Raw genomic sequence first — 21,422 nt, 5'->3', positions numbered from 1 at the left:
CTGCAAACGGCAAGCGTTCGCTCTCTTTACGGCCGAGTAGTACTCCCTGTGCGCCGTCTTTACCCATTCATCGATCATGGCCACTTAGATTGTCTCCATGTGGTTATTGTAAATAGTGCTCCTATGAATATTGGGCTGCAGGTGTTTTTTTTTTTTTCAAATTAGAGTTTTCTCCGGATGACTAAATGACTTTTTGTGACACCAGGCCAATGTCAACATCCATCGGCCTTTGCTTCCTTTTCTGTAAAAACAGGAAAAATATTACCTACCTCGTGGTTGCTTTGAGGAGGAGACTCTGGCAGACCAGTTCTTTACTACACTAAGCGATAAATTCAACGTTGTGTTCATACTTCTGATGTTCACTGATAGTCACATCCTCCTTTGAAATTCAGATATGCACTTAAAAATTTTTTGTTGAAAAAACATCAACAGAGTTGTGACTTTTTTAAAGACCCAAGGCCTCCCTCGTCTGCTCTGGAGTCACACCCCCACCAATCAAGGAGGCACTGGATGCTTCTTCCAAATGCTGTGTTTATTCAGTCCTCCCTGTGTGTTCAGGTAGGACAGACGCTTCACAGAGAACTGAAGTCCCAGGACGTGAAGGGCACACGCCGTCGTCAGAGGCAGACACCGACAACCGAACTGAAGTGGATACTCAGGAGCCACCACCAGTGAGACTTTGTGAGGATCAGGAATCGTCATCCGTCTCCTGAAGGGTCCCGCATCAGAGCGGGGGTGGGCGGGGCGGTTCTCAGGTTCTTCAGATTCTCCAGCAGGGCCCGTCCTCCTCCTCCTCCGTGTACCAGGCGTCACTGATGACCACGTGGGGCTTCAGTCTCTGCACCTGCTCCAGCAGCCTTCTTACTCGGGCCGGGTATTGCTCTTTCCACAGCCTGGGAAGGGGGCCAGAAAGGGGCTTCCTTACTCTGGGAATTTGCTTCTGATGCCTCTCCCTTCCCCAGGACTCCCGGACACCCCACCCAAGGGTCTGAAACCTCTTCTTGCGCTGTTGCAGACAGACAGCGCCTTCCTCCTTGAATAAAACTCAGCCCCCCACCCTTTTTAAAAAATCAAATTCTGTATCTTTTAGGGCTTCCAAGGTAGCTCAGATAGTAAAGAATCTGCCTGCAACACAGGAGACCCGAGTTCCATCCCTGAGTCTGGAAGATCCCCTGGAGAAGGAAATAACAACCCACTCCAGTGTTCTTGCCTGGAGAATCCCCATGGACAGAGAAGCCTGGCGGGCTACAGTCAAGGGGGCTCACAATAGAGTCAGACACAACTTAGCGACCAAACTACCACTAAGACCACAAGTGGTTTGGCTGGATCCTGCAGTAATTCTCCTTGTGGTTTTTTGGAAGATACAAACATTTTGTCTGTTTGCATTTCAGAAGCCATCTCTGGGGGCTCACCCGATGGTCTGTAGATTAGAGGTGGGATGCATGAAGGCGGAACACAGCGTCGTCATTCCTCTGGGGCCGAGGTCGTTGCGCATCAGGTTCAGGCTGGCCAGGTGGCGGCTGCAGGTGAGGGCGGCAGACAGGGCCTTGCAGCCTTCAGAGGTCAGTCCACACGCCTCCAGCCTGCAGGGTCAGCACAGCCAAGAAAGACCCCGCCATCTGGGAGCCTCCCTCCAACCTGTATTTGACTTCCACTACAGTCTTTCTTATTTTAGATAGCTGTCTCTTTTATTTATTATCATTATTTGGGCTCCCCTGGTGTGCTCAGATGGTAAAGAACCCACTTGCTAATGCAGGAGACCCTGGTTTGATCCCTGGGTTGCGAAGATCCCCTGGAGAAGGGAATGGTAACCCACTCTGCTATTCTTGCCTGTACAACATTTTTAAAAATTTTATTTTAAGGAGATATCTCTTATTATCATCGTTATTTGGCTGTGCCATGTGGCATGCGGGATCTTAGTTCTCCAACCAGAGATGGAGCCCATGGCCCTGCATTGGAAGTGCAGAGTCCGAACCGCTGAACCCCTAGGGAACCGCCCTACTGCAATTTTAACAGTACAGTGGAATACTATTCAGCCATGAAAAAGAACAAAAACCTTGCCATTTGCAACAAGATGGCCGGACCTGGAGGGTGTTATGCGCGGTAAAGGAAGCTAGAGAAAGACAAACGCTGCATGTTTTCACTTAAATGTGGAATCTAAAAAGTGAAATGAATGAAGAAAGTGGGAATAGAGTCACAGATACTGAGAACAAACCAGTGGTTGCCAGTGGAGCAGTCTTCTTTGTTAAAAACTTTATGAGAGTGTAGTTGATTTATAGTGTATTGGTTTCAGGTGTGCAGCAAAGTGATTCGGTGACACCACACATAAATCCACCATTTTTCAGATTCTTTTCCCACGTAGGTTATTACAGAATGTTGAGTAGAGTTCCCTGTGCTCTACGGTAGGTCCTCGTTGATTATTTTCATACACAGTATTTTGTGTATGTTAGTTCCAACCTCCTAGTTTATCCCTCTCACACCACCCTCTTCCCCCTTGGTAACCATCAGTTTGTTTTCTATCTATGTCGTGAGTCTGTTTCTGTTTCATAAGTAAGTTCATTTGTGTCATTTCTTGAGATCCCACAGTTAAGTGATATCATATGATATTGTCCTTCTCTGCCCAACTTACTTCACTCAGTGTGATCATCTCTAGGCCCATCCCTGTTGCTGCAAATGGCTTTAGCCCTTCCCCTTTCAGGGCTGCATAGCACTCCACCGTATGTACTGGCAGTGTTCTAAGAAGCCTCCGGGGTGATTCTGGTGCTTTCGAGAGTTTGAGCTCCACCCGCGTCATCATCTGCTTTTTGACCCATCCTTCTCACTAGACGGGCAATGCCAGGGTCTGTGCACCTCCACCGTTTGATCATGTGCTTTTTGACCCATCCTTCTCACTAGACGGGCAATGCCAGGGTCTGTATACCTCCACCGTTTGATCATGTGCTTTTTGACCCATCCTTCTCACTAGACGGGCAATGCCAGGTCTGTATACCTCCACCGTTTGATCATGTGCTTTTTGACCCATCCTTCTCACTAGACGGGCAATGCCAGGTCTGTGCACCTCCACCGTTTGGCACTGTGTCCAGCAAACATTTATCTACTTAGTTCTCACCACCTCTGGACCACGTTCTCCAGCATTTGTATTTCATTCATGCATATACAGGTGTCCAGTCGGACTGCACGCCTCGGTCTGCTCCCCTGCCGAGGTTGGGCTCCATTCGATGGGATGGTGAACAGAACCTGCTCTTTGTGGGAGCGGCGTCACGTCTGCGTTCCCCTCCCCCTGCGCCCAGCCCTCTGGGAGGTGGTCCCAGGACCCTACCCGAGTCTCGTCAGGGTGTTCTTCTGCTTCAGTCCCTCGCACAGCGCCGCAATCCCCTCATCACCCAGGGCGTTGGCGGCCAGATCCAGGCTTCTCAGGCGCGGACTCCTCGTGATCACGTTGGACAGACTCTTGCAGCACGAGGCGGTGAGGCGGCAGTTCACCAAACTGCGATAGGCGGGAGGTGGGAGGGGACGGAGAGCGAGGGAGAGCTGGAGGTGGGGGACAGAGAGAGCCAGACGGGGACGCGGAGACGGACCCTAGAACTAACTCGAGGTGCCCTCTCTTTCGGCCGGCTAAACCGTGTGGTAGACTTGATCTCCGACAAGCGGGGAAACTTACTCCAGGTCCCGGAGAGGGCAGGACGGCTCCATCATGACCTCGCACAGAAGGTTCATCCCGGGATCTTCCAGGGGGTTCATGCTGAGGCTCAGGTGCGTCAGATGCCTGTTGCCCATGAGTGCAAAGGCGAGGAAGCCACAGCCAGCCACATCCAGGCTGCATGCGTTTAGTCTGCGGGGCACACACAGAGAAGAGGAAGCTCAGGTGTGCTCCTCAGAGTGACCTCGGCCTTTCAGATGGCCCCCAGGGACAGCCCGAGGCTACAGAGGCTGGAAGGCGCCTTAGAGAAAATGGGCGTGTTCCACAAGCTTCCTGCGGGCGCGAGTACAGTGCTGTTGGTTGCGAGCTCCACGTTTGTTGTTAAGTCGCTCAGTCGTTTGCGACTCTTGTGCGACCGCATAGACCGTAGCCCACCAGGCTCCTCTGTCCATGGGATTCTCCAGGCAAGAATACTGGAGTGGGTTGCTATGTCCTCCTCCAGGGGATCTTCCCCTCCCAGGGAGGAATCCCCTGCATTGGCAGGCGGATTCTTTACCACTGAGCCCCCAGGGAAGCCCGAGTTCAATGTTAATGATTCAATAATATGTATTACATAAGGTGTCTGTAAACAGAAACACATAAAACAAGGTTAGGTATCGATCGGTTGGAGAAAATAACACCACAGATGAACTTTTCTCTTAAACAGAAACAGACTCACAGACTGGTGGTGGCCAAGGGGCAGGGGTGTCGGGCGAGGGGAAGAATGGGGAGTCTGGGTCACCAGACGTGAGCTCCTACAGACAGGATGGGTAAACATCAGGGTCCTACTGCAGAGCACAGGAAGCGCATTCAACATTCTGTGGCGAGCCACAATGGAAAAGCGTTTTGAAAAAGAGTTGAGTCACCTGTGCAATTAGCAGAAATTAACACAACATGCTAAATCAACCATACTTCAATAAAAGAAATTTTAAGAAAACGCTGTGACCAGAGGTGCCCAGGAACTGTGGGAGTCTTTCCCTGGAGAGTCACTCATCCTGCGTCCACCTGTCCCGTACTCACGGCAAATTTACAGAACAGGACTGCCGGGAGTAATGAGACGTGGCTGTATGTGGATGAATGAGGACTTCCGGCTTGAAACACAGAGGCAGAGGTGGGATTTTCCAGGGTAGAAGCTATCAGGAGAGGGCAGGACACGGCACTTCCGAGGTCCCCGCGTCCTGACCATTTCCCCACTGCTCTGCACTCGCTGTAATAGAGCTACAGATGCTCTGGGGGCCACGGGGTGGACTCACGCCAGCTTCTGCAGACCACAGCTGGAGAGCTTCACGGCCCGACACAGCAGGCTCATCCCTTTGCTCCCCAGTTCATCGCCCGACAGGGACAGGTGTGTCAAGCCCTGGTTCTCGATGAGAGCAGAGGCCAGGTCTTGGCAGGTGGCGGCTGTGAGTCCGCAGCTCCCCAGGCTGAAGGAGAGAGGCCAGAATGGAGATGACAGCTCACTCGGTGAAGAACCCGCCTGCCAGCGCAGGAGACACCGCAGACGCGGGTTCCATCCCTGGGTCAGGAGGATCTCCTGGAGGAGGGCACGGCAACCCCCTCCAGTATCCTTCCCTGGAGAATTCCATGGACAGAGGAGCCTGGCAGGCTACCATCTATGGGGTCACAAAAGAGTCAGACAGGACTTAGCGACTAAACAGAAATAAACTTCCACAAAGGGCTCCCTGCAGGAGGCCCTCCCTCCCTGTTCTAACCCTCAGCTTATGCATCAGCCAGTTCCCCTCCCTTTCCTCCACCCGCTGTGACAGGGATGATCACAAGGGAAGATAGGACTCGTGAACAGGAGTACCGCTCACATTAGCTTCTGCAGGGTGCAGGGTGTGACCTTCAAGGCGTCACAGAGAGACTTCACGCCCTGGTCCGCCACCTTATTTCCCGTGAGGCTGAGGGATTTCAGGCTGCCGGACGTAGCAAGCACTTGGGAGATCTCCCGACAAGAGGCTGGGGTTAATCCACAGCGATCCAACCTGCAGAGACAGGCAACGTGGAGCACGTCCTCAGCTCTCCCCAGCAGCAGCCCACCTTGCCCCCATCAGCCGCCCTGTCCCTTTGGCTGGCTCCTGGGCGTTCTCTGCTCTGACCTGAGGGTCCCAGCATTTGCTGTGCCTGTTCGCAGTCTCAGATCTTTTTGTGGTTCAGTTTTCCGTTCACCCTCTGGGATGCCACCTTGTCTGAGTAAGTCAGTCTCACCACCTTCCCAACCACGCCTGCCCGCCCTCCTCTGCCCCGTCTTCTCGTCCCCGTATTACTTTATTCATAGCAATGACCACCAGCCGACGTTTTGTACGTTTACCTGACCTATAACGTTATGTAAGTTCAGGTGTCAGCCTGCTGACTTGATACATTGATATATTGCGGTATGACTGCCACAGTAGCATTAGCTATCATCTCTATCACGTCACACAGTATCATTTTTTTTTTTTGGTAGGAAATCATTAAAATGTATTCTTTCAGCAATTTTGATGTTTATAATACAGGATTGAGGTATGTTAGTCAATAAAGCTGAACAGACCTCATGTTTCTCTCTCTCAAAATACAGCCAAAGCACCGAGTAGTCCTGGTTTTTAGTCCCAGAGAATCTAAATGGCAAAACACACCCCCAGGAAATCACAAACTGGCAGCGACTGAGATGTCCCTGGAATGGTGAATGACTACACTAACTGCACACGCCTGTATCACCAAATGGGGTGTGTCTGTGTGTGGGTGTGTGTGGGTGTGGGGTGTGTGTGGGCCTGCGTGGGTGTGGGGTGTGTGTGGGCCTGCGTGGGTGTGTGTGTGTGGGTGTGGGGTGTGTGTGGGCCTGCGTGGGTGTGGGGTGTGTGTGGGCCTGCGTGGGTGGGTGTGTGTGGGTGTGTGTGGGTGTGGGGTGTGTGTGGGCCTGCGTGGGTGTGTGTGTGGGGGGTGTGTGTGTGTGTGGCTCAGTCAGTCCGACTCTGCCCCAAACCCCGCTCCTGTCCAGGCTGCCGCAGAACCCTGAGCAGAGTTCCGTGTGCTGCAGGCATACTGGGTTTTTAGTGGCGGCTCTCGGCGTCTCGTTCCCTGGCCAGGGATCGAACCTGGGCGCCCTGCATTGCGAGCACACAGTCTTAGCTGCGGCACCACCGGGGGAGGCCCCGGAAGTTACGTTTATTGTGACGTACGCGTGACACCATCTGCGCCCTCTCTCGGTGTCCGGTTTGGCGGCGTTTATTACATACACACGGCCGTGCACTCATCCTGGCCAACCAGCCCCAGACTCCCAAACCTTTGTACGACCTCGGCAGCTTTCTACGAAAGCTTATTTCAAAATAAAGAGTAAAAGCAGTGACGCCCTGAAATCCAAGCAGCAGAAAGCATCCCCAGCGCGACTCGCCTCAGAGACTCCAGCGCACACTGTGGGTGCCTGAGGGCCTCGCACGCCGTCTGCACGTCCTCCTCTCTCAGGCGGCAGCCCGTCAGGTCCAGGCGCGTGATGTTCCGGTTGATAATCAGAGTCATCCAGAGGTGACGGAGACCAGGGGTAACCCGGGCCCCTTTAAATCTACAGACGGGAAAAGGGAACGTGAGTTAGGACCACCGGGAGAGGTTTCGTTGTACCCTCATCTTTCCTTCTCACTCTGTTCCCATTTTGACTCTGATCTTTCATTATTTGCAGTTAGAGTTGCTCCTCAAACAACACGGGTTTAAACTATACGAGTTCTCGTGTATGTGGGGTTTTTTTCAATAAATATAAAAACACACATGTAGACCATCGTATGCAAAACTGGCATTGATGTGGACCGCCTATCCCTACACAGGAATGAGGTGAGTGGTATTCAGCATAAAATCAATGATGTGTTTGTTTTCTTACTATTTTAGAACTTTGCTTTCAAAGAATTACATTAGTGTACAGAATGCTCTTCTCTCTTATAACCAGAGAAACAGCCTGTCAGCCAATCATTAAAGGTAAGTGTTTTTCTTAAATATAGCAATGTTGTATTATGTTTATTGTATTATGTACAATATAATATTGTATTATGATTATGACCGTAATGTGGATGCCGTAAAAGTTTGCAATGATTCATTCATCAGTGTCCAGGCAGGGCTACCACGTTGTTGTTGCGGCTTAGTCGCAAAGTTGTGTCTGACTCTTTGTGACTCTATGGACTGTAGCCCGCCAGGCTCCTCTGTGCATGGGATTCTCCAGGCAAGAATACTGGAGTGGGTTGCCATTTCCTTCTCCAGGGGATCTTTCCTACCCAGGAATCCATAAAGCAACCTTATTGATGCTTCTTCATTATCAATGTGTGAATCATTATGTGTATAAATACATGTATGATTTTCTTTTTTACATTGTATTTTCATTTTTGATGTCCAGTGTTACACATATGCATAGACACATATGTAGTTATACATATGACATCTAAAGTGTTTTGTATATAACATTGATGAGGTACTGACACATGATTCATCAGACAGACAATGTAAATTTATGGTATCAATGAATACAGTACTGAAATGAACCTTCCTCACTTCCTGCTCCAACTAACCAACTCCTATTCATCCTTCAAAACCCTGAGTAAATGAACCCACCTTAGTAATCCCTTCACAAGATCCTTAGTCATTCCCCACCTATACTTTTGGGAACTTGGTTGCTACACCTTCCACAGCCCTTATTCCCTGCAAATACACTCTATAGATCAGTAGGTAGGAGAGGAGAGCCATGACACAGCCACACAAAGGGATGTACGGGGTCTGGGAAGCCTCACATCAGATTCTGTATTTTACAGGCTGGCTGCCGCAGCTTGACACACAGGGTTTTCATGGCCTCCTTGCTCAAGACGCTGCCACTCAGGTCGAGCTGTCGTAGGTTTGGGTGCGTGCTGAGCACGGAGCAGAGGTCTTCCCAGTGCTCATCAAGGGTCTTGATCTTCAGCCTATTGTGGAGAAGGAAACAAACATTTGTTCACACAGGATGGATTCTGACATGAGCAACTGCCCCATCCACGCCCGAGGAGAGAAGTCAGGCTGTTAGGATGGGGGAGGGTCTCAGAGGCTCTGAGTGGATCTGATCTCATGGTCTGGAGGAGTGTTGTCAGAACCAAACTGCTTCCAGAACACTTCTGTACCCACAGGGCATACCGCCAGCTCTAAGTAAGATTTGTGCTTGAATTCTAGCTCCCTCTTGAACGTCAAAGTGTAGTCACTATGGAAAACGGTATGGAATGTCCCCCCCAAAACTAAAAATAGAACTACCATTTGCTGTTGCTCAGTCGCCAAGTCATGTCCGACTCTTTGTGACTCCATGGACTGGAGCACGCCAGCCTTCCCTGTCCTGAACTACTTCCCAGAGTTTGCCCAAGTTCATGTCCACTGAGTCGGTGATGCCATCCAGCCATCTCATCCTCTACCATATGATCCAGAAATCCCACTTTTGGGGATGTGTCCAAGAGAATTGGAACCAGGGTCCCAGAGAGGTATTTGTACATTATTCACAACAGTCAAGATACAGAAACAACCTAAGTGTCCATCAGTGGATAAAGAAACTGGTGTGTGTGCCCCAGTGTCCACTGCAGCGCTGTTTACAACAGCCAGGACATGGGAGCAACCTAGATGTCCACCGATAGCGGAGTGGATGAAGAAGTTGTGTTACATATATACTCAGTGGGATATACTCAGCCACAAAAAGGAAAGAAACTGAGTCAGTTCTAATGACATAGATAAACCTAGAGCCTATTATATACAGAGTGAAGTAAGTCAGAAAGACACGAATAAATTTTGCATATTAACACATATATATGGAATCTAGAAAGATAGTACTGACGCATCTACTTGCAGGGCAGGAAGAGAGACAGACCTAGAGAACCGACTTGTGGACACAGCGGGGGACGGAGAGGCCGGGATCAATCAAGAGAGTAGCCTTGAGACAGGTACATTATCATATGTTAAACAGATAGCTGATGGGAATTTGCCATATGACACAGGGAGCTCAGCTCGGTGCTGTGATGACCTAGAGTGCTGGGATGGGGTGGCAGGGAGGGAGGTTCAAGAGCGGGGGACACATGTATACCTGTGGCTGATTCACGTGGATGTGTGGCAGAGACCAACACAACACTATGAAGCAATTAGCCTCCAACTACAAATACATACATACAAAGAGAAAATGTGGTGTACACACATACAATGGAATATTATCCAGCCTTGAAAAAGAAGGAAGCACTGCCATTGGCCAGAACAGCGGTCAGCTAGAGGACACTGTGCCAAGTGAAATAAGCCAGTCACAGAGAGACGTGTCCGGTCTCACTTAGATTCTAAAGCAGTCAAATTCACGGAAGCCGGGTGTGGAGCGGTGGTTGCCTGGCCTTGGGGTGGGGAACTGGGAGATGTTGGCCAAAGGGTACAAAGTTGCAGCTATCAGGATGAGTGCATTCTGGAGCTCTAATGTGTTAACACAATGATGCACACCCAGGGGGATAGTCTTTAGGTGTTTTCACACACAAAGAAAATGGTACCTATATGAGGCGATGGGTGTGCTGACTAGCCTGACGGTGATCATTTCAGGTACATCAAAACACCAAGTCATACACCTTACATACGTGCAATTTTGCTCAGTTATACCTCTCTTGTGTTGGAAAGAAACACAAGAACGGGAACAGCAGAGGTGGGGCACTCACCCTTGGGGAGCCCCGGACCATGCCTCAGCAAATTCATCCTTTGGGGTCCCTCTGACATCCAGTCGAACTTTCCGTAAATGCTGGCAACGCCGGAGACAGAAGGAAGACACCGTTAAGTCCATTGGCCGGTTCAACTGCAGCCACACTTCTTGGAAGCCGTTCAAGGCCAAGCGAACAAACTCGTCGTCCTGTGTCTCGAAAAGGCAGTAGAAGGCCTCGAGCAAGTCTGGGGAGGCGGCGGCAGCAGGGTGCTGACCCAGCAGGCAGATCCAGTGCAGAAGTTGCTGCTTAGCCACGGGGGCGACGGGACAGCCTAGGAGGGTTTCCAGGGCCCGCATCACCTCCTTGCTCACAAGGCCAAATAGGAATCTCTTCATCTGGACCAGCTGAACGTTGAGGTCAATATGCCTGAGCTCCGTCAGACTCTTTGTGCTCTGGGGGAACAGCGGGTAGCCCTCCCCGTCTCCCTCGACGCCTCGCAGGACATAGAACAAGGCTGCAAAGAACTCCTGGAGGCTGAGGTGGGAGAATGCGTGGCCCCTTCCGCAGTGGCCGTCAGGGAGAAGGATGCTCGCCTGCTGCAGGGCGGAGAGCTCGGGCCCCTGCAGCCCGTGGACGCCCAGGTCGTCGCCGTCAAACACGAACTTCGCGTTCCACACGCCGTCCGCTGCCAGCCGGCACAAGCCCTTCAGGGCACCGCGTTCCTCCCCGCTCAGCGCGCGCCAGCCTGCATCTTTGGGAGCCAGCCGCTGGAACACGAAGGTGGCGTACAAGCCCGTGAGGGTGTGGCCGGGGACGGGAAGGCCTTTCCCCGGCTCCCCCTGCAGCTCGAGGGCCTCACGGACCAGGGCGCACACCACGGGCACCTGACACTTGTCAAGCACCTCCTGGTGGTCGGCCCCCGCGTGCCAGGCGCATGTCTTACGACGGCAGTGCTTTCCGCCGCCGAGGAGCAACTGCATCCTGTTTTCCACTGAGAGGCCCCCGACCCATAGGTAACGGGGAGACCGGAGCAGGGCTTGGAGCCTCTGCAATCCCGCGTCCTGGACGGTGAGGAGGAGGGCGCACTCGGGGAGCAGGACTTTCTTCAGCAGGCTGTGCGCCAGGACGGCTGCGGGCTGCCTCTCCGCCCAGTCGGCCAGGAGGCTGGAGTCCTGGTCTCTGAAGGTGAGCTCCAGCTCTTCGAGTCCATCCAACACAATCAAGAGCCTTTCGGGCTGGGACAGGACCTTCTCCACCGGGACCGGGGCGTCCGGCCACTCCCTGGAGATGAGCTCCGCAAAGCTGGTCTCCCTGGACCCCTGGAGGTCTCTGGCACGGAGAAGGAAGACGTAGGAGAACAAGCCCTTGTAGAGGTCGCCTTGCGCCCAGAACAGCAAGAGCCTCCGGGCCAGCGAGGACTTACCAACCCCCGGGGGTCCGTGCAGAACTACCGTGAGAGGCCGGAAGCCCCCCGAGGGGTCTGGGTTAAATGCCCCCGATAGCGCATGCGCGTCCGGACACTCGAAGGCAAATTCTTCAAAGCGCTGGGGTGTGTCCAGCCTGGTGGAGAATGTCGTCATCACGTGGATCCTGTAGTCCCGCGAGTCCTGTGGGTCCTCTCTGGGGCCTGCATGGGACGGAAGAGAGGGGAAGAATGGGACTGGGTGTGAAGAGAGTCACAGTTTTAGCGAGAAACAAGCAAAGACGCAAAACAAAGACCACAGACTTAGTCGCTGCGAAGACAGCCAGCCTGCCTCTGGGGCGCTTTCCTTTCTTCCTAGCAATGTGCGTATAAGGATCTCTGTCCCTAAGATCACTGCCTCAGAGCGGATGGATGTCCTGGGAAATAGAGCTGTGTCCCTTTAACTGGACCTCTCTTTCCCTCACGTCACACCTGACGCTTTACAAGTTTGTCTCCCCACCATGGGCGGTGCCAGAGACTTTGCTGCTTGCCTCTGTATCTTTGTGGTAAAGAATCTGCCTACAATGCAGAAGACGCTGGAGATGAGGGTTCAATCGCTGGGTGGGGAAGATCCCCTGGGGGAGGAAATGACACCCCACTCCAGTATTCTTGCCTAGAGAATCCCCATGGACTGAGGACCCTGGCAGGCTACAGTCCCTGTTGCCATTTCCTCCTCCAGGGCATCTTCCTGATCCCGGGATCAAACCTGGGTTTCCTGCATTGCCAGGTAGATTCTTTACTACTGAGCCACCTGGGAAGCCCCACTAATATCTTAGATATCACCACCAGGACTTCCAAGGTGGTGCAGTGGTCAAGACTTCACCTTCTAATTCAGGGGTTGTGGGTTTGACCCCTGGTCAAGGGCCTAAAATCTCACATGCCTCAGGGCCAACAAAAACAAAAATATAAAACAGAAACAATATTGCAACAAGTTCAATACAGACTTTAAAAATGATCCATATCAAAAAAATTTTTTTTCCCATGATCACATTCTTGTATATAAATGTTAAGAGCAGCATAATTCACACACATCCATGTTTCCACCACTTCGTCCCTCCCCGAGATCCCCAACTAACCTGGCACTTCTTTCATGCTTGGACCTTGGTCAGTCTTTGTTGGTGCAGAATCTTCTGATATTTCAGCCAGTAGATACTCTGCAATCAAGAACAGTTGAGACGGTGTCTCAATAACGTCATGGCAGCTACCCTCATCAGGGATGAAAACATCTCCAGCCCAAAATACTGAAGGGAACCCACACTCGTCTCAGCATCTCACAGTTTATTCCCCAATTCGTCTGCAGCGAGGAAAATGGAGACGCAGGGCCCGTGACAGTCTCAACACGGTGGCTCGGCTGGGGGTACTGATCACTAAACATCCACTCTTATTTTGATTTTATAACCTTCATTTCCTACAGATTTTATTATCCTGGGCTCCAAAATCACTGCAGACAGTGACTGCAGCCATGAAATTACAAGACCCTTGCTCCTTGGAAGGAAAGCTATGGCAAACCTAGACAGTGTATTAAAAAGCAGAGATTTCACTTTGCTGGCTAAGGTCCTTACAGTCAGAGCTATGGTTTTTCCAGTAGTCATGTATGGATGGGAGATCTGGACTATAAACAGATCTGAGTGCTGAAGAATTGATGCTTTTGAACTGTGGTGTTGGAGAAGATACTCGAGAGGCCCTTGGACTGCAAGGAGATCCAACCAGTCAATCGTAAAGGAAATCAACCCTGACTAGTCATTAGAATGACTGATGCTGAAGCTCCAATACTTTGGCCACCTGATGCAAAGAGCTGACTCACTGGAAAAGACCCTGATGCTGGGAAAGATTGAAGGCAGGAGGAGAAGGGGACGACAGAGGATGAGAAGGTTGGATGGCATCACTGGCTCAGTGGACATGAGTTTGAGTAAGCTCCAGGAGTTGGTGGTGGACAGGGAGGCCTGGCGTGCTGCAGTCCATGGGGTCGCAAACTCAGACATGACTGAGCAGCTGAACAACAACAACAATTTCCTATGAATAACAGTAACATGTTTTCCATCCAGGGATTTTTTTTTGATTCTCAGAAGGAAGAGCTTCTGTTCAAGCTCTTTATGGACACAACAGATGAGCAACATCTGGGTGTGTAATACCTGTAAGTCTTTAGAGCCAATCTGGCTGCTCACACTTGGGACTCTAAGTTTTTGTCCACAGTTGAAGGAGAGAATTCCTCCTGATAAAGGAGAGCTATTATTTTTTTCCTACTACCTTTCTTTGAAATACCTTAAGATAACCACAGAACTTGATGTAAGTACATTGCTAGAATATGCGTACCAACATTCTGAGGGAGGGCAATCCTTAGAGAAGTTCCTTGAACCATAGTCTCTAAATCTAAGGCAAGAAATAAGGGAGACACCCGTTCTACAGCTGTTACTGTTCTTAAAAACAAACAAACCCAAATGCCTCAGACCTAGGGACACACACAGACTGAAAGTGAAGGGCTGGAAAAAGACATTCCATGCAAACGGAAGTCAAAAGAAGCAGGAGTAGCAATACTCATATTAGATAAAATGGTCTTTAAAAATAAGGAGATGGTGATGGACAGGGAGGCCTGGCGTGCTGCGATTCATGGGGTCGCAAAGAGTCGGACACAACTGAGCGACTGAACTGAACTGAAGGCACTTCCCAGGTGGCGCTAGTGGTAAAGAATCCACCTGCCAGTGCAGGAGACATGAGAGACTTGACTTTGATCCCTGGGTCAGGAAGAGCCCCTGGAGGAGGAAACGGTGGAAAATTCCAGGAAGATGGACAGAGGAACCTGGCAGGCTACAAGTCCATGGGGTTGCAAAGAGTCAGACAGGACCAAGCACATTCACAAGAGACAAGGAAGGCCACTACATAATGACTGAGGGATCTATCCAAGAAGATGATGTAACAATTACAAAGATACACGCACCCAACAAAGCAGCACCTCAGTGCGCGAGGCCGATGCTGGCCGCTGTTAAAGGGGAATTGAAGGCGACAAGAGAGTAGTGGGGGGCTTTAGGACCCCACTCTCACCGGAGGACAGATCTTCCGGACAGAAAATTAATGAGGAGAAACAAGATGAAGATTCACTATCTTATTGGACCTTGGCAACAGCACGTAGACGCAGCACAAATACGGTCCCCCGGATGTAGAGGAGGAGAGACTTTGCCAGAAGTCACACATGTGGGGCCACCAGAGCTCTGGCGTGGCACTTTTGACTCCACGTGCCGTCTGCTACCTTCAGCCCACCAGGCAGACCTGTCTTCTCCTTCACTGTTTCACGGGCTGGAGATGACTTGGATTTCCAGCGAGGCAGGTTGAGCAGTGAGTGAGTGAGTTCTCCTAGTTCAGAGTCCCGCTGTAGAGATGGACACCCTCCCACCCCCAACGGTACCTTCCCTATCCCCTGGGAACTTGAGGTCACCCCCTGTTTCCCCTACCCCCGAGATCTGCCCCAATCTCACTTTTCATCTCGTCCCTTGCCATCTCAGACAGTGCCGACAGGCTCATCTTTTCAAAGATGTCAGTGGATGTCTTCCAGGCGAGAGATGCTCTGCAATGCTCATGCAGGAGGGAGGCGAGGGACTCCGCATCAGCCCTGTCCACCTGGACCAGCGGGAAGGAGCACGCTGCTGATTCTGACGCATGCTCCTTCAGGAGGGCCTTAAATGTCTGGAACTCCTCTTTGCCCAGCTGCTCGAAACACCACTGCAGTCCGTAATTGGAGAAGGGGGCTATTTTGGCTTCTCTCATCTTGATGCAAGGTTGAGAGCTCAGGTGGAATGGAAAAGTAGTCTTTGGTAAACGAAGCCAATGGGACCTGTTAGAAGAGTGAAGAGTTAGTTGCTCAGTGGTGTCTGACTCTTTGCGACCCCAAGGACTGTAGACCACTAGGCTTCTCTGTGCATGGGATTCTCCAGGCAAGAATACTGGAGTGGGTTGCCATGCCCTCCTCCAGGGCATCTTTCCGACCCAGAGATCGAACCCAGGTCTCCTGCATTGCAGGCAGATTCCTTACCTGCTGAGCCCTGGGGTAGGTCATAGAGGAAGATTGAAAACACTTGCCAGTGAGTGGTCCTGGCTAACAGGCTAGGCTTAATGGAATTGGCCAATAGGTTACCGTCACTTACTGAAAATCAGTCACAGGGTTTTCAGATGAGTTCTTTCCGGTTGCACTTGTTAACGTAACATCCAGTTACACACACACACAGTAAAGACTCTTGGTATAAAGGTATTCTGAGGACTTCCCTGGGAATACAGTGGCTAAGAGTCTTCCCGCCAATGCCGGGGACACGGGTTTGATCCCAGGAGGGTCCCCCATGCCGAGGGCAGCTGAGCCCATGCAGCAGAGCTCCAGGGCCCGGGAGCCTCAGCTCCTGACGCTTGAGTGCCCTGAGCCCCTGCTCTGCAGCGAGAGACTAGCTTCCACTCAGAGCCCTCGGGCAGCAACTGGAGAAAACTGTTTTCTACGTCTGTGTGTTCGTTTTGTAGATAAGTTCATTTGCTGCACGGGGGTCTTGAGTGATCCTACAGAAGCTGTTAGGATTACAGGGCCTGAAATCAGACCCCGTTTGAATATCGAGTCTTGGTGCCCCAGGCAAAGGCGTTTCCCTCAGTAACTCGGTTTCCTCCCGTGACAAAGAGCACCCTCAGGACTGTAGGGTGTCGCAGAGCGCTTTGATGACTGTAAGCCACGGTGAGTAACACCCCCAGACCCCTTTAAGACACAGACACACATCAGTTGGTCCTGACGTTCAAGTCAGAGCACCCCAAGTTCATCCTCTACTTTAGACCAAGGGGCTTGCCAGGTGGCGCAGTGGTAAAGAATCCGCCTGCCAATGCAGGAGACCCAGGTTCGATCTCTGGGTCAGGAAGATCCCCTGGAAGAGGAAACTCAACCCACTGCAGTAGTCTTGTCTGGAGAATCCCATGGACAGAGAAGCCTGGTGGGCTACAGTCCATAGGGTTTGCAAAGAGTCAGATAAAACTCAGTGGCTAAACAACAACTTCAGACCTAGAGGTTGGGAAGAGCTGAGAGATGTACCCAAATATGCCAAACAGATGTGTTTTGTGGGTGGACTTTTTCATCAAAGCAGAGCAATGGGACATACCTCCTTCTCTCTGAGGGTTTCTTTGGTCCCTGGGCTCTGACGAGTCTAACTGGAGAGACTGGGAGCAGAGAATAGGGCTCAGCGAGTAGGTTCCAACCAGGAAGGGAGAAAAACAGGGAGAGAAAGATCCCAGGGAGAAGGCAGGAGGAAACGCCCACCACCCTGACTCCTCACCTCTAGGACGGGATCCCACCGGCAAGGGGTGATGACGGGCCTTTGGGGGGATCCGTGTGGTGACGTTCTTGCCGTCTATTGGCTGCTACGCTCCGAGTGGGCATACCCAGGGTAGACGGGGAGCAGCGGCTCTCTGCACCTGCTTGCCCCGCCCCTTCCCACCTGTCAGGTGAGGATGCTCTGTCGGCCTTAGTTCACCTGTGCTGAAGACCCGCGGGTCAGTACAGCCCTCACCTGGCTGGCCCAGAGCAACGGGGTGTGGGTGTATGTGTGTGGGCTGGCATTTGCTGACCACTCTCTAAGGATGCTGCTGTTGCTTGTTCAGTTGACTTTCTCCGTAACACCCTCTTATCTGGATTCCTGTGAATTCATAGTATTTACGTGCTCTGTCCCTCAGTCGTGTCTCACTCTTTGCGACCCCATAGACTGTAGCCTGCAAGGCTCCTCTGTCCATGGGATTCTCCAGGCAAGAACTCTGGAGTGGGTTGCTAGGCCCTCCCCCAGGGGATCCTCCCAACCCAAGGATCAAACCCACGTCTCCAGCGTTTCCTGCATTTGCAGGCGGGTTCTTTACCACTAGCACCACTTGGGAAGCCCCGTGGTATATGCACCTGCTTGTTATCAAACAATTCTTCTCCAGTGTTCTAAAGTGCACCTGTGTTCAACATCGCTAATAAAGGAGATGCAAATCAAAACCACAGTGAGATCTCACCCGACACCTGTCACAATAGCTATCATCAAAAAGAACACAAATAAGAAATGTTGGCTAGGAATGTAATTTGATGTAATTTGAATGTAAATTGGTGCAGTCACTGTGGCAAGCATTATGGAGGTTTCTCTAAAAACTCCTTTGACATTGAAACTTCAAAAATATTAATGTATCTACCTAAACATAATTGTAATGTATAGTGGAACTATATGTAACTCTGTTCTATTTTTCCCCAGTCTCCTGTAAATATGTTATCATACTTTCATAATTTAAAAAATGAGCAAGAGAAAAAAAGAAGAAGTACATACAAATAAAACTACCATATGACCCAACAAGTCCACTCTTGGGGTATATATCTGGATAACCATAGAAGCTCTCATTTGGAAAGATACCTGCACCTCTATGGTCATAGCGGCAGCATCTGCAATAGCCCAGGTATGCAAACAACCTCCGTGTCCACCAACAGACGCGTGGATAAAGATGTGGTGCGTTTATACAATGGAGAATTACTCAGGCAGAAAAAAGAGCAAAATTTGCCATGTGCAGCAACATGGTTAGAACTGGAGGGTAGTATGCTGAAGTGAGGGCTTCCCTGGTAGCTCAGCTGGTAAAGGATCTGCCTGCAATCCTGGAGACCCTGGTTCAATTCCTGGGTCAGGAAGTTCCTCTGGAGAAGGGATAGGCTACCCACTCTGGTATTCTTGGGCTTCCCTGGTGGCTCAGACAGTAAAGAATCCACCTGCAATGTGGGAGACCTGGGTTTAATCCCTGGGTCGGGAAGATCCCCTGGAGGAGGGCATGGCAACCCCCTTCAGTATTCTTGCCTGGAGAATCCCATGGGCAGAGGAGCCTGGCGGGCTCCAGTCCATTGAGTCACAGAGTCAGATATGACTGAGCCACTAAGCATCACACGTACTAAAGTGAAATAAGTCAGACAGAGAGAGACAAACACTGTATTTCACCACTGATGTCTGGAATCCAAAGAGGCAACAAACTAATCAGTGTCACAAAAGAGAGGCAGACACACATGGAGAATAAGGCACTGGTTACCAGCAGCAGGTGCAGAGGGGTCAATTCAGGGGTGGGGGGATATCAGACGGTGGGTTACAGGGATGTTGTGCACAGCACAGGGAATTTATAGCCAGTGTTTTGTAATAACTGTAAATTAAGTGGGACCTTTGAAAATTGTATAAAAAATACAAATTAAAAAAATGCCCGTCTCAGTTAATAGTAAGACCAGCTATTTTGTGCCTTGAGTCTCCACGTGAATGGTTCTCTCCCAAAGTGTTTCTTTCTTTTTTTCCCCAGCTTTATTAAGAGAATCATCAACCCTGCGTAGGTTTAAGGTGTATAATGTGTTCATTTCATGCACATATATTGCAGAACCTTTACCACAGTAGTGATGTGTCCCACCCCAGTAATTCCCAAATTTCTCTGCAGGTTGGAATCACTTGGAGGAACGTTTAAAATCCCTGAGCCTCAGGCCACACTCATTTCACTTAAGACAGGATGGGGCCGGGCTGTTGCATTGTTTAGTCGCTACGTTGGAATTCCATGTGGAAGACTTGGCTATTCTCCCACATTTATTTATTGATGTATATATGTTATAGAATCATGTGCATTTATATTTCGTCACAGCACCGGCTGACCCCTGCATCATGCTGCAGCTTCCCACTGGTTCTCCGTTGTGCTCATGGTAAAGGGTGTAAGTGTCCATGCAGCTCTCAGTTCTTCCCACCCCCTCCTACCCCTGCTGTGTCCACAAGTCTGTTCTTTGTCTGCATCTATTCCTGCCCTGCAAATAGGCTCACCTGTACCATTTTTCTAGATTCCATATATATGCGTTGTTGTTCTTCAGTCGCTCAGTCATGTCTGACTCTTTGCGACCCCGTGGGCTGCAGCACGCCAGGCCTCCCTGTCCATCACCAACTCCCAGAGTTTACTCAAACTCATGACCATTGAGTCAGTGATGCCGTCCAACCTTCTCATCCTCTGCTGCCCTCTTCTCCTCCTGTCCTCAATCTTTCCCAGCATCGGGGTATATGCATTAGTACACCATGTTTTTCTGACTTAAAGTATCGTCTTCCACCTAGCTTTTAAAAATGGTTTGCCAAAACCCTTTGGGAACCTCAGGGTTTTTTAGGGCATGGACCACTCGTCCCATTGACTGGCCCTGCAGTAAACCTTCCTCTGCTCCAAACTGCGACGTTTCAGTTTGTTTCGCTTCCCTGTGCGTTGGGCACATGAACTCATGCTAACAAAAAGAAAATGACTATATGACTGCTTTCGAGGTCTTTGAGTTCTAAACACTGTCCTAACTTTTAACTAGTTGTGTGCTAGTTAGCCGTGTTAGCTGTACTATGCTCCCTTGTGTCCAACTCCACGGACTGTAGCCCGCCAGGCTCCTCTGTCCATGGGATTCTCCAGGCAAGGATACTGGAGCAGGTTGCCATTCCCTTCTCCAGAGGATCTTCCCCACCCAGGGATTAAACCCTTGTCTCCTATACTGCAGTTGGATTCCTTACCACTGGGCCCCCAGGGGAGTCCTGGGCTAGATGGCTAGAACCCAAAAAGCCCATAGTCTGGGGAACTCCCAGCTGATCCAGGGGTAAGACTCCACGCTTTCACTGCCAAGAGCCCAGGGCTCAGTCTCTGCTCGGGGAGCTGAGGTCCTACAAGCAGGGTGGCTGGAAAACACCAGAGCAAAGTCTGTTCTGGGCGGTGCAGTCCTTCCAGGAGGTTGCACCGGAAGCCACGTGCACCTTGTACAACTTCTCAAGGCCCTAGGATGATAACTGGGGAGGCAGAATTGAGGAAACCACTCTCTAGACCCCCAGTCTGGGCCCAGGCCCATCCTAGTGTAAGTCACAGAGAAATCCCCTTTGCTTTACTCTATTAATGGACTAACCTCCTTTAAAAAGTTGAGAGTCACACTTCACTGTTTTTGTTGTTGTTTTCAGCTCACTGGCTTAGTTGCTGCACAACACATGGAATCTTTTTTTTTTTTAATTTTATTTTATTTTTAAACTTTACATAACTGTATTAGTTTTGCCAAATATCAAAATGAATCCGCCACAGGTATACATGTGTTCCCCACCCTGAACCCTCCTTCCTCCTCCCTCCCCATACCATCCCTCTGGGTCGTCCCAGTGCACTAGCCCCAAGCATCCAGTATCGTGCATTGAACACGTGGAATCTTAATGGACCAGGGATTGAACCCCTGTCTCCTGATCGGCAGGCAGACTCTTTACCACCCAGCCACCTGGGAGGTCCACCTTTCACCTTTTAAAAAGAGTTCCTTAAACATGAGGTAATTTCCCTTTTCCATTGCTTGCTATGTTATCTTCCTGGGATGTTTCTCCCCCGAAACTTTAAGCTTTTTATTTTGTATGGGGTATAGCTAGTTAACAACGTTATGATATTTTCAGGTGAACAGCAAAAGGACTCAGCCATACATATACATGTATCCATTCTCCCCCAAACTCCCCTCCCACCCAGGCTGCCTCCTAACACTGAGCAGAGTTCCCTGTGCTGTCAGTGGGTCTTCTTGGTTATCCATTTTGGATACAGCAGTGTGTGCATGTCCCTCCCCCCACCCGGCCCTGAGGGCAACCATAAGTCTGTCCTCTAAGTCTGTGAGTCTCTGTTT

The 21,422-nt window shown here is 50.6% G+C and overlaps 1 protein-coding gene across 1 annotated transcript; it reads right to left on the bottom strand.

Annotated features, from left to right (window-relative positions):
• Window positions 1-502: 502 nt before the first annotated feature.
• NLRP5 (NLR family pyrin domain containing 5) lies at window positions 503-15,588 on the bottom strand. Its single transcript, XM_005891437.2, has 11 exons — window positions 15,244-15,588; window positions 12,850-12,927; window positions 10,330-11,938; window positions 8,425-8,592; window positions 7,050-7,217; window positions 5,494-5,664; window positions 4,933-5,103; window positions 3,662-3,832; window positions 3,320-3,487; window positions 1,413-1,583; window positions 503-893 (listed from the first exon to the last, which is right to left on the bottom strand). Exons 1-11 carry the CDS (start codon window positions 15,530-15,532, stop codon window positions 761-763), a joined length of 3,297 nt encoding a protein of 1,098 aa, XP_005891499.2. The 5' UTR covers window positions 15,533-15,588; the 3' UTR covers window positions 503-760.
• Between the last annotated feature and the right edge of the window lie 5,834 nt (window positions 15,589-21,422).

Source organism: Bos mutus, chromosome 18, assembly GCF_027580195.1.
Source record: "Bos mutus isolate GX-2022 chromosome 18, NWIPB_WYAK_1.1, whole genome shotgun sequence".
NCBI lineage: Eukaryota > Metazoa > Chordata > Mammalia > Artiodactyla > Bovidae > Bos > Bos mutus.
The sequence above is the reverse complement of the archived record's forward strand: the minus strand, read 5'-3'. Positions and strand labels throughout refer to the sequence as shown.

What these genes read in the sequence shown, in the direction of transcription:
- NLRP5 (XM_005891437.2), bottom strand. Translation starts at nt 15,532, where the DNA reads ATGAGAGAAGCCAAAATAGCCCCCTTCTCCAATTACGGACTGCAGTGG. An exon ending in AAGCATGAAAGAAGTGCCAG is followed by an intron (nt 11,939 to 12,849) that starts GTTAGTTGGGGA and finishes CGTCCCATGCAG; the next exon opens with GCCCCAGAGAGGACCCACAG. An exon ending in TGTAAAATACAGAATCTGAT is followed by an intron (nt 7,218 to 8,424) that starts GTGAGGCTTCCC and finishes TCCCGTCTGTAG; the next exon opens with ATTTAAAGGGGCCCGGGTTA.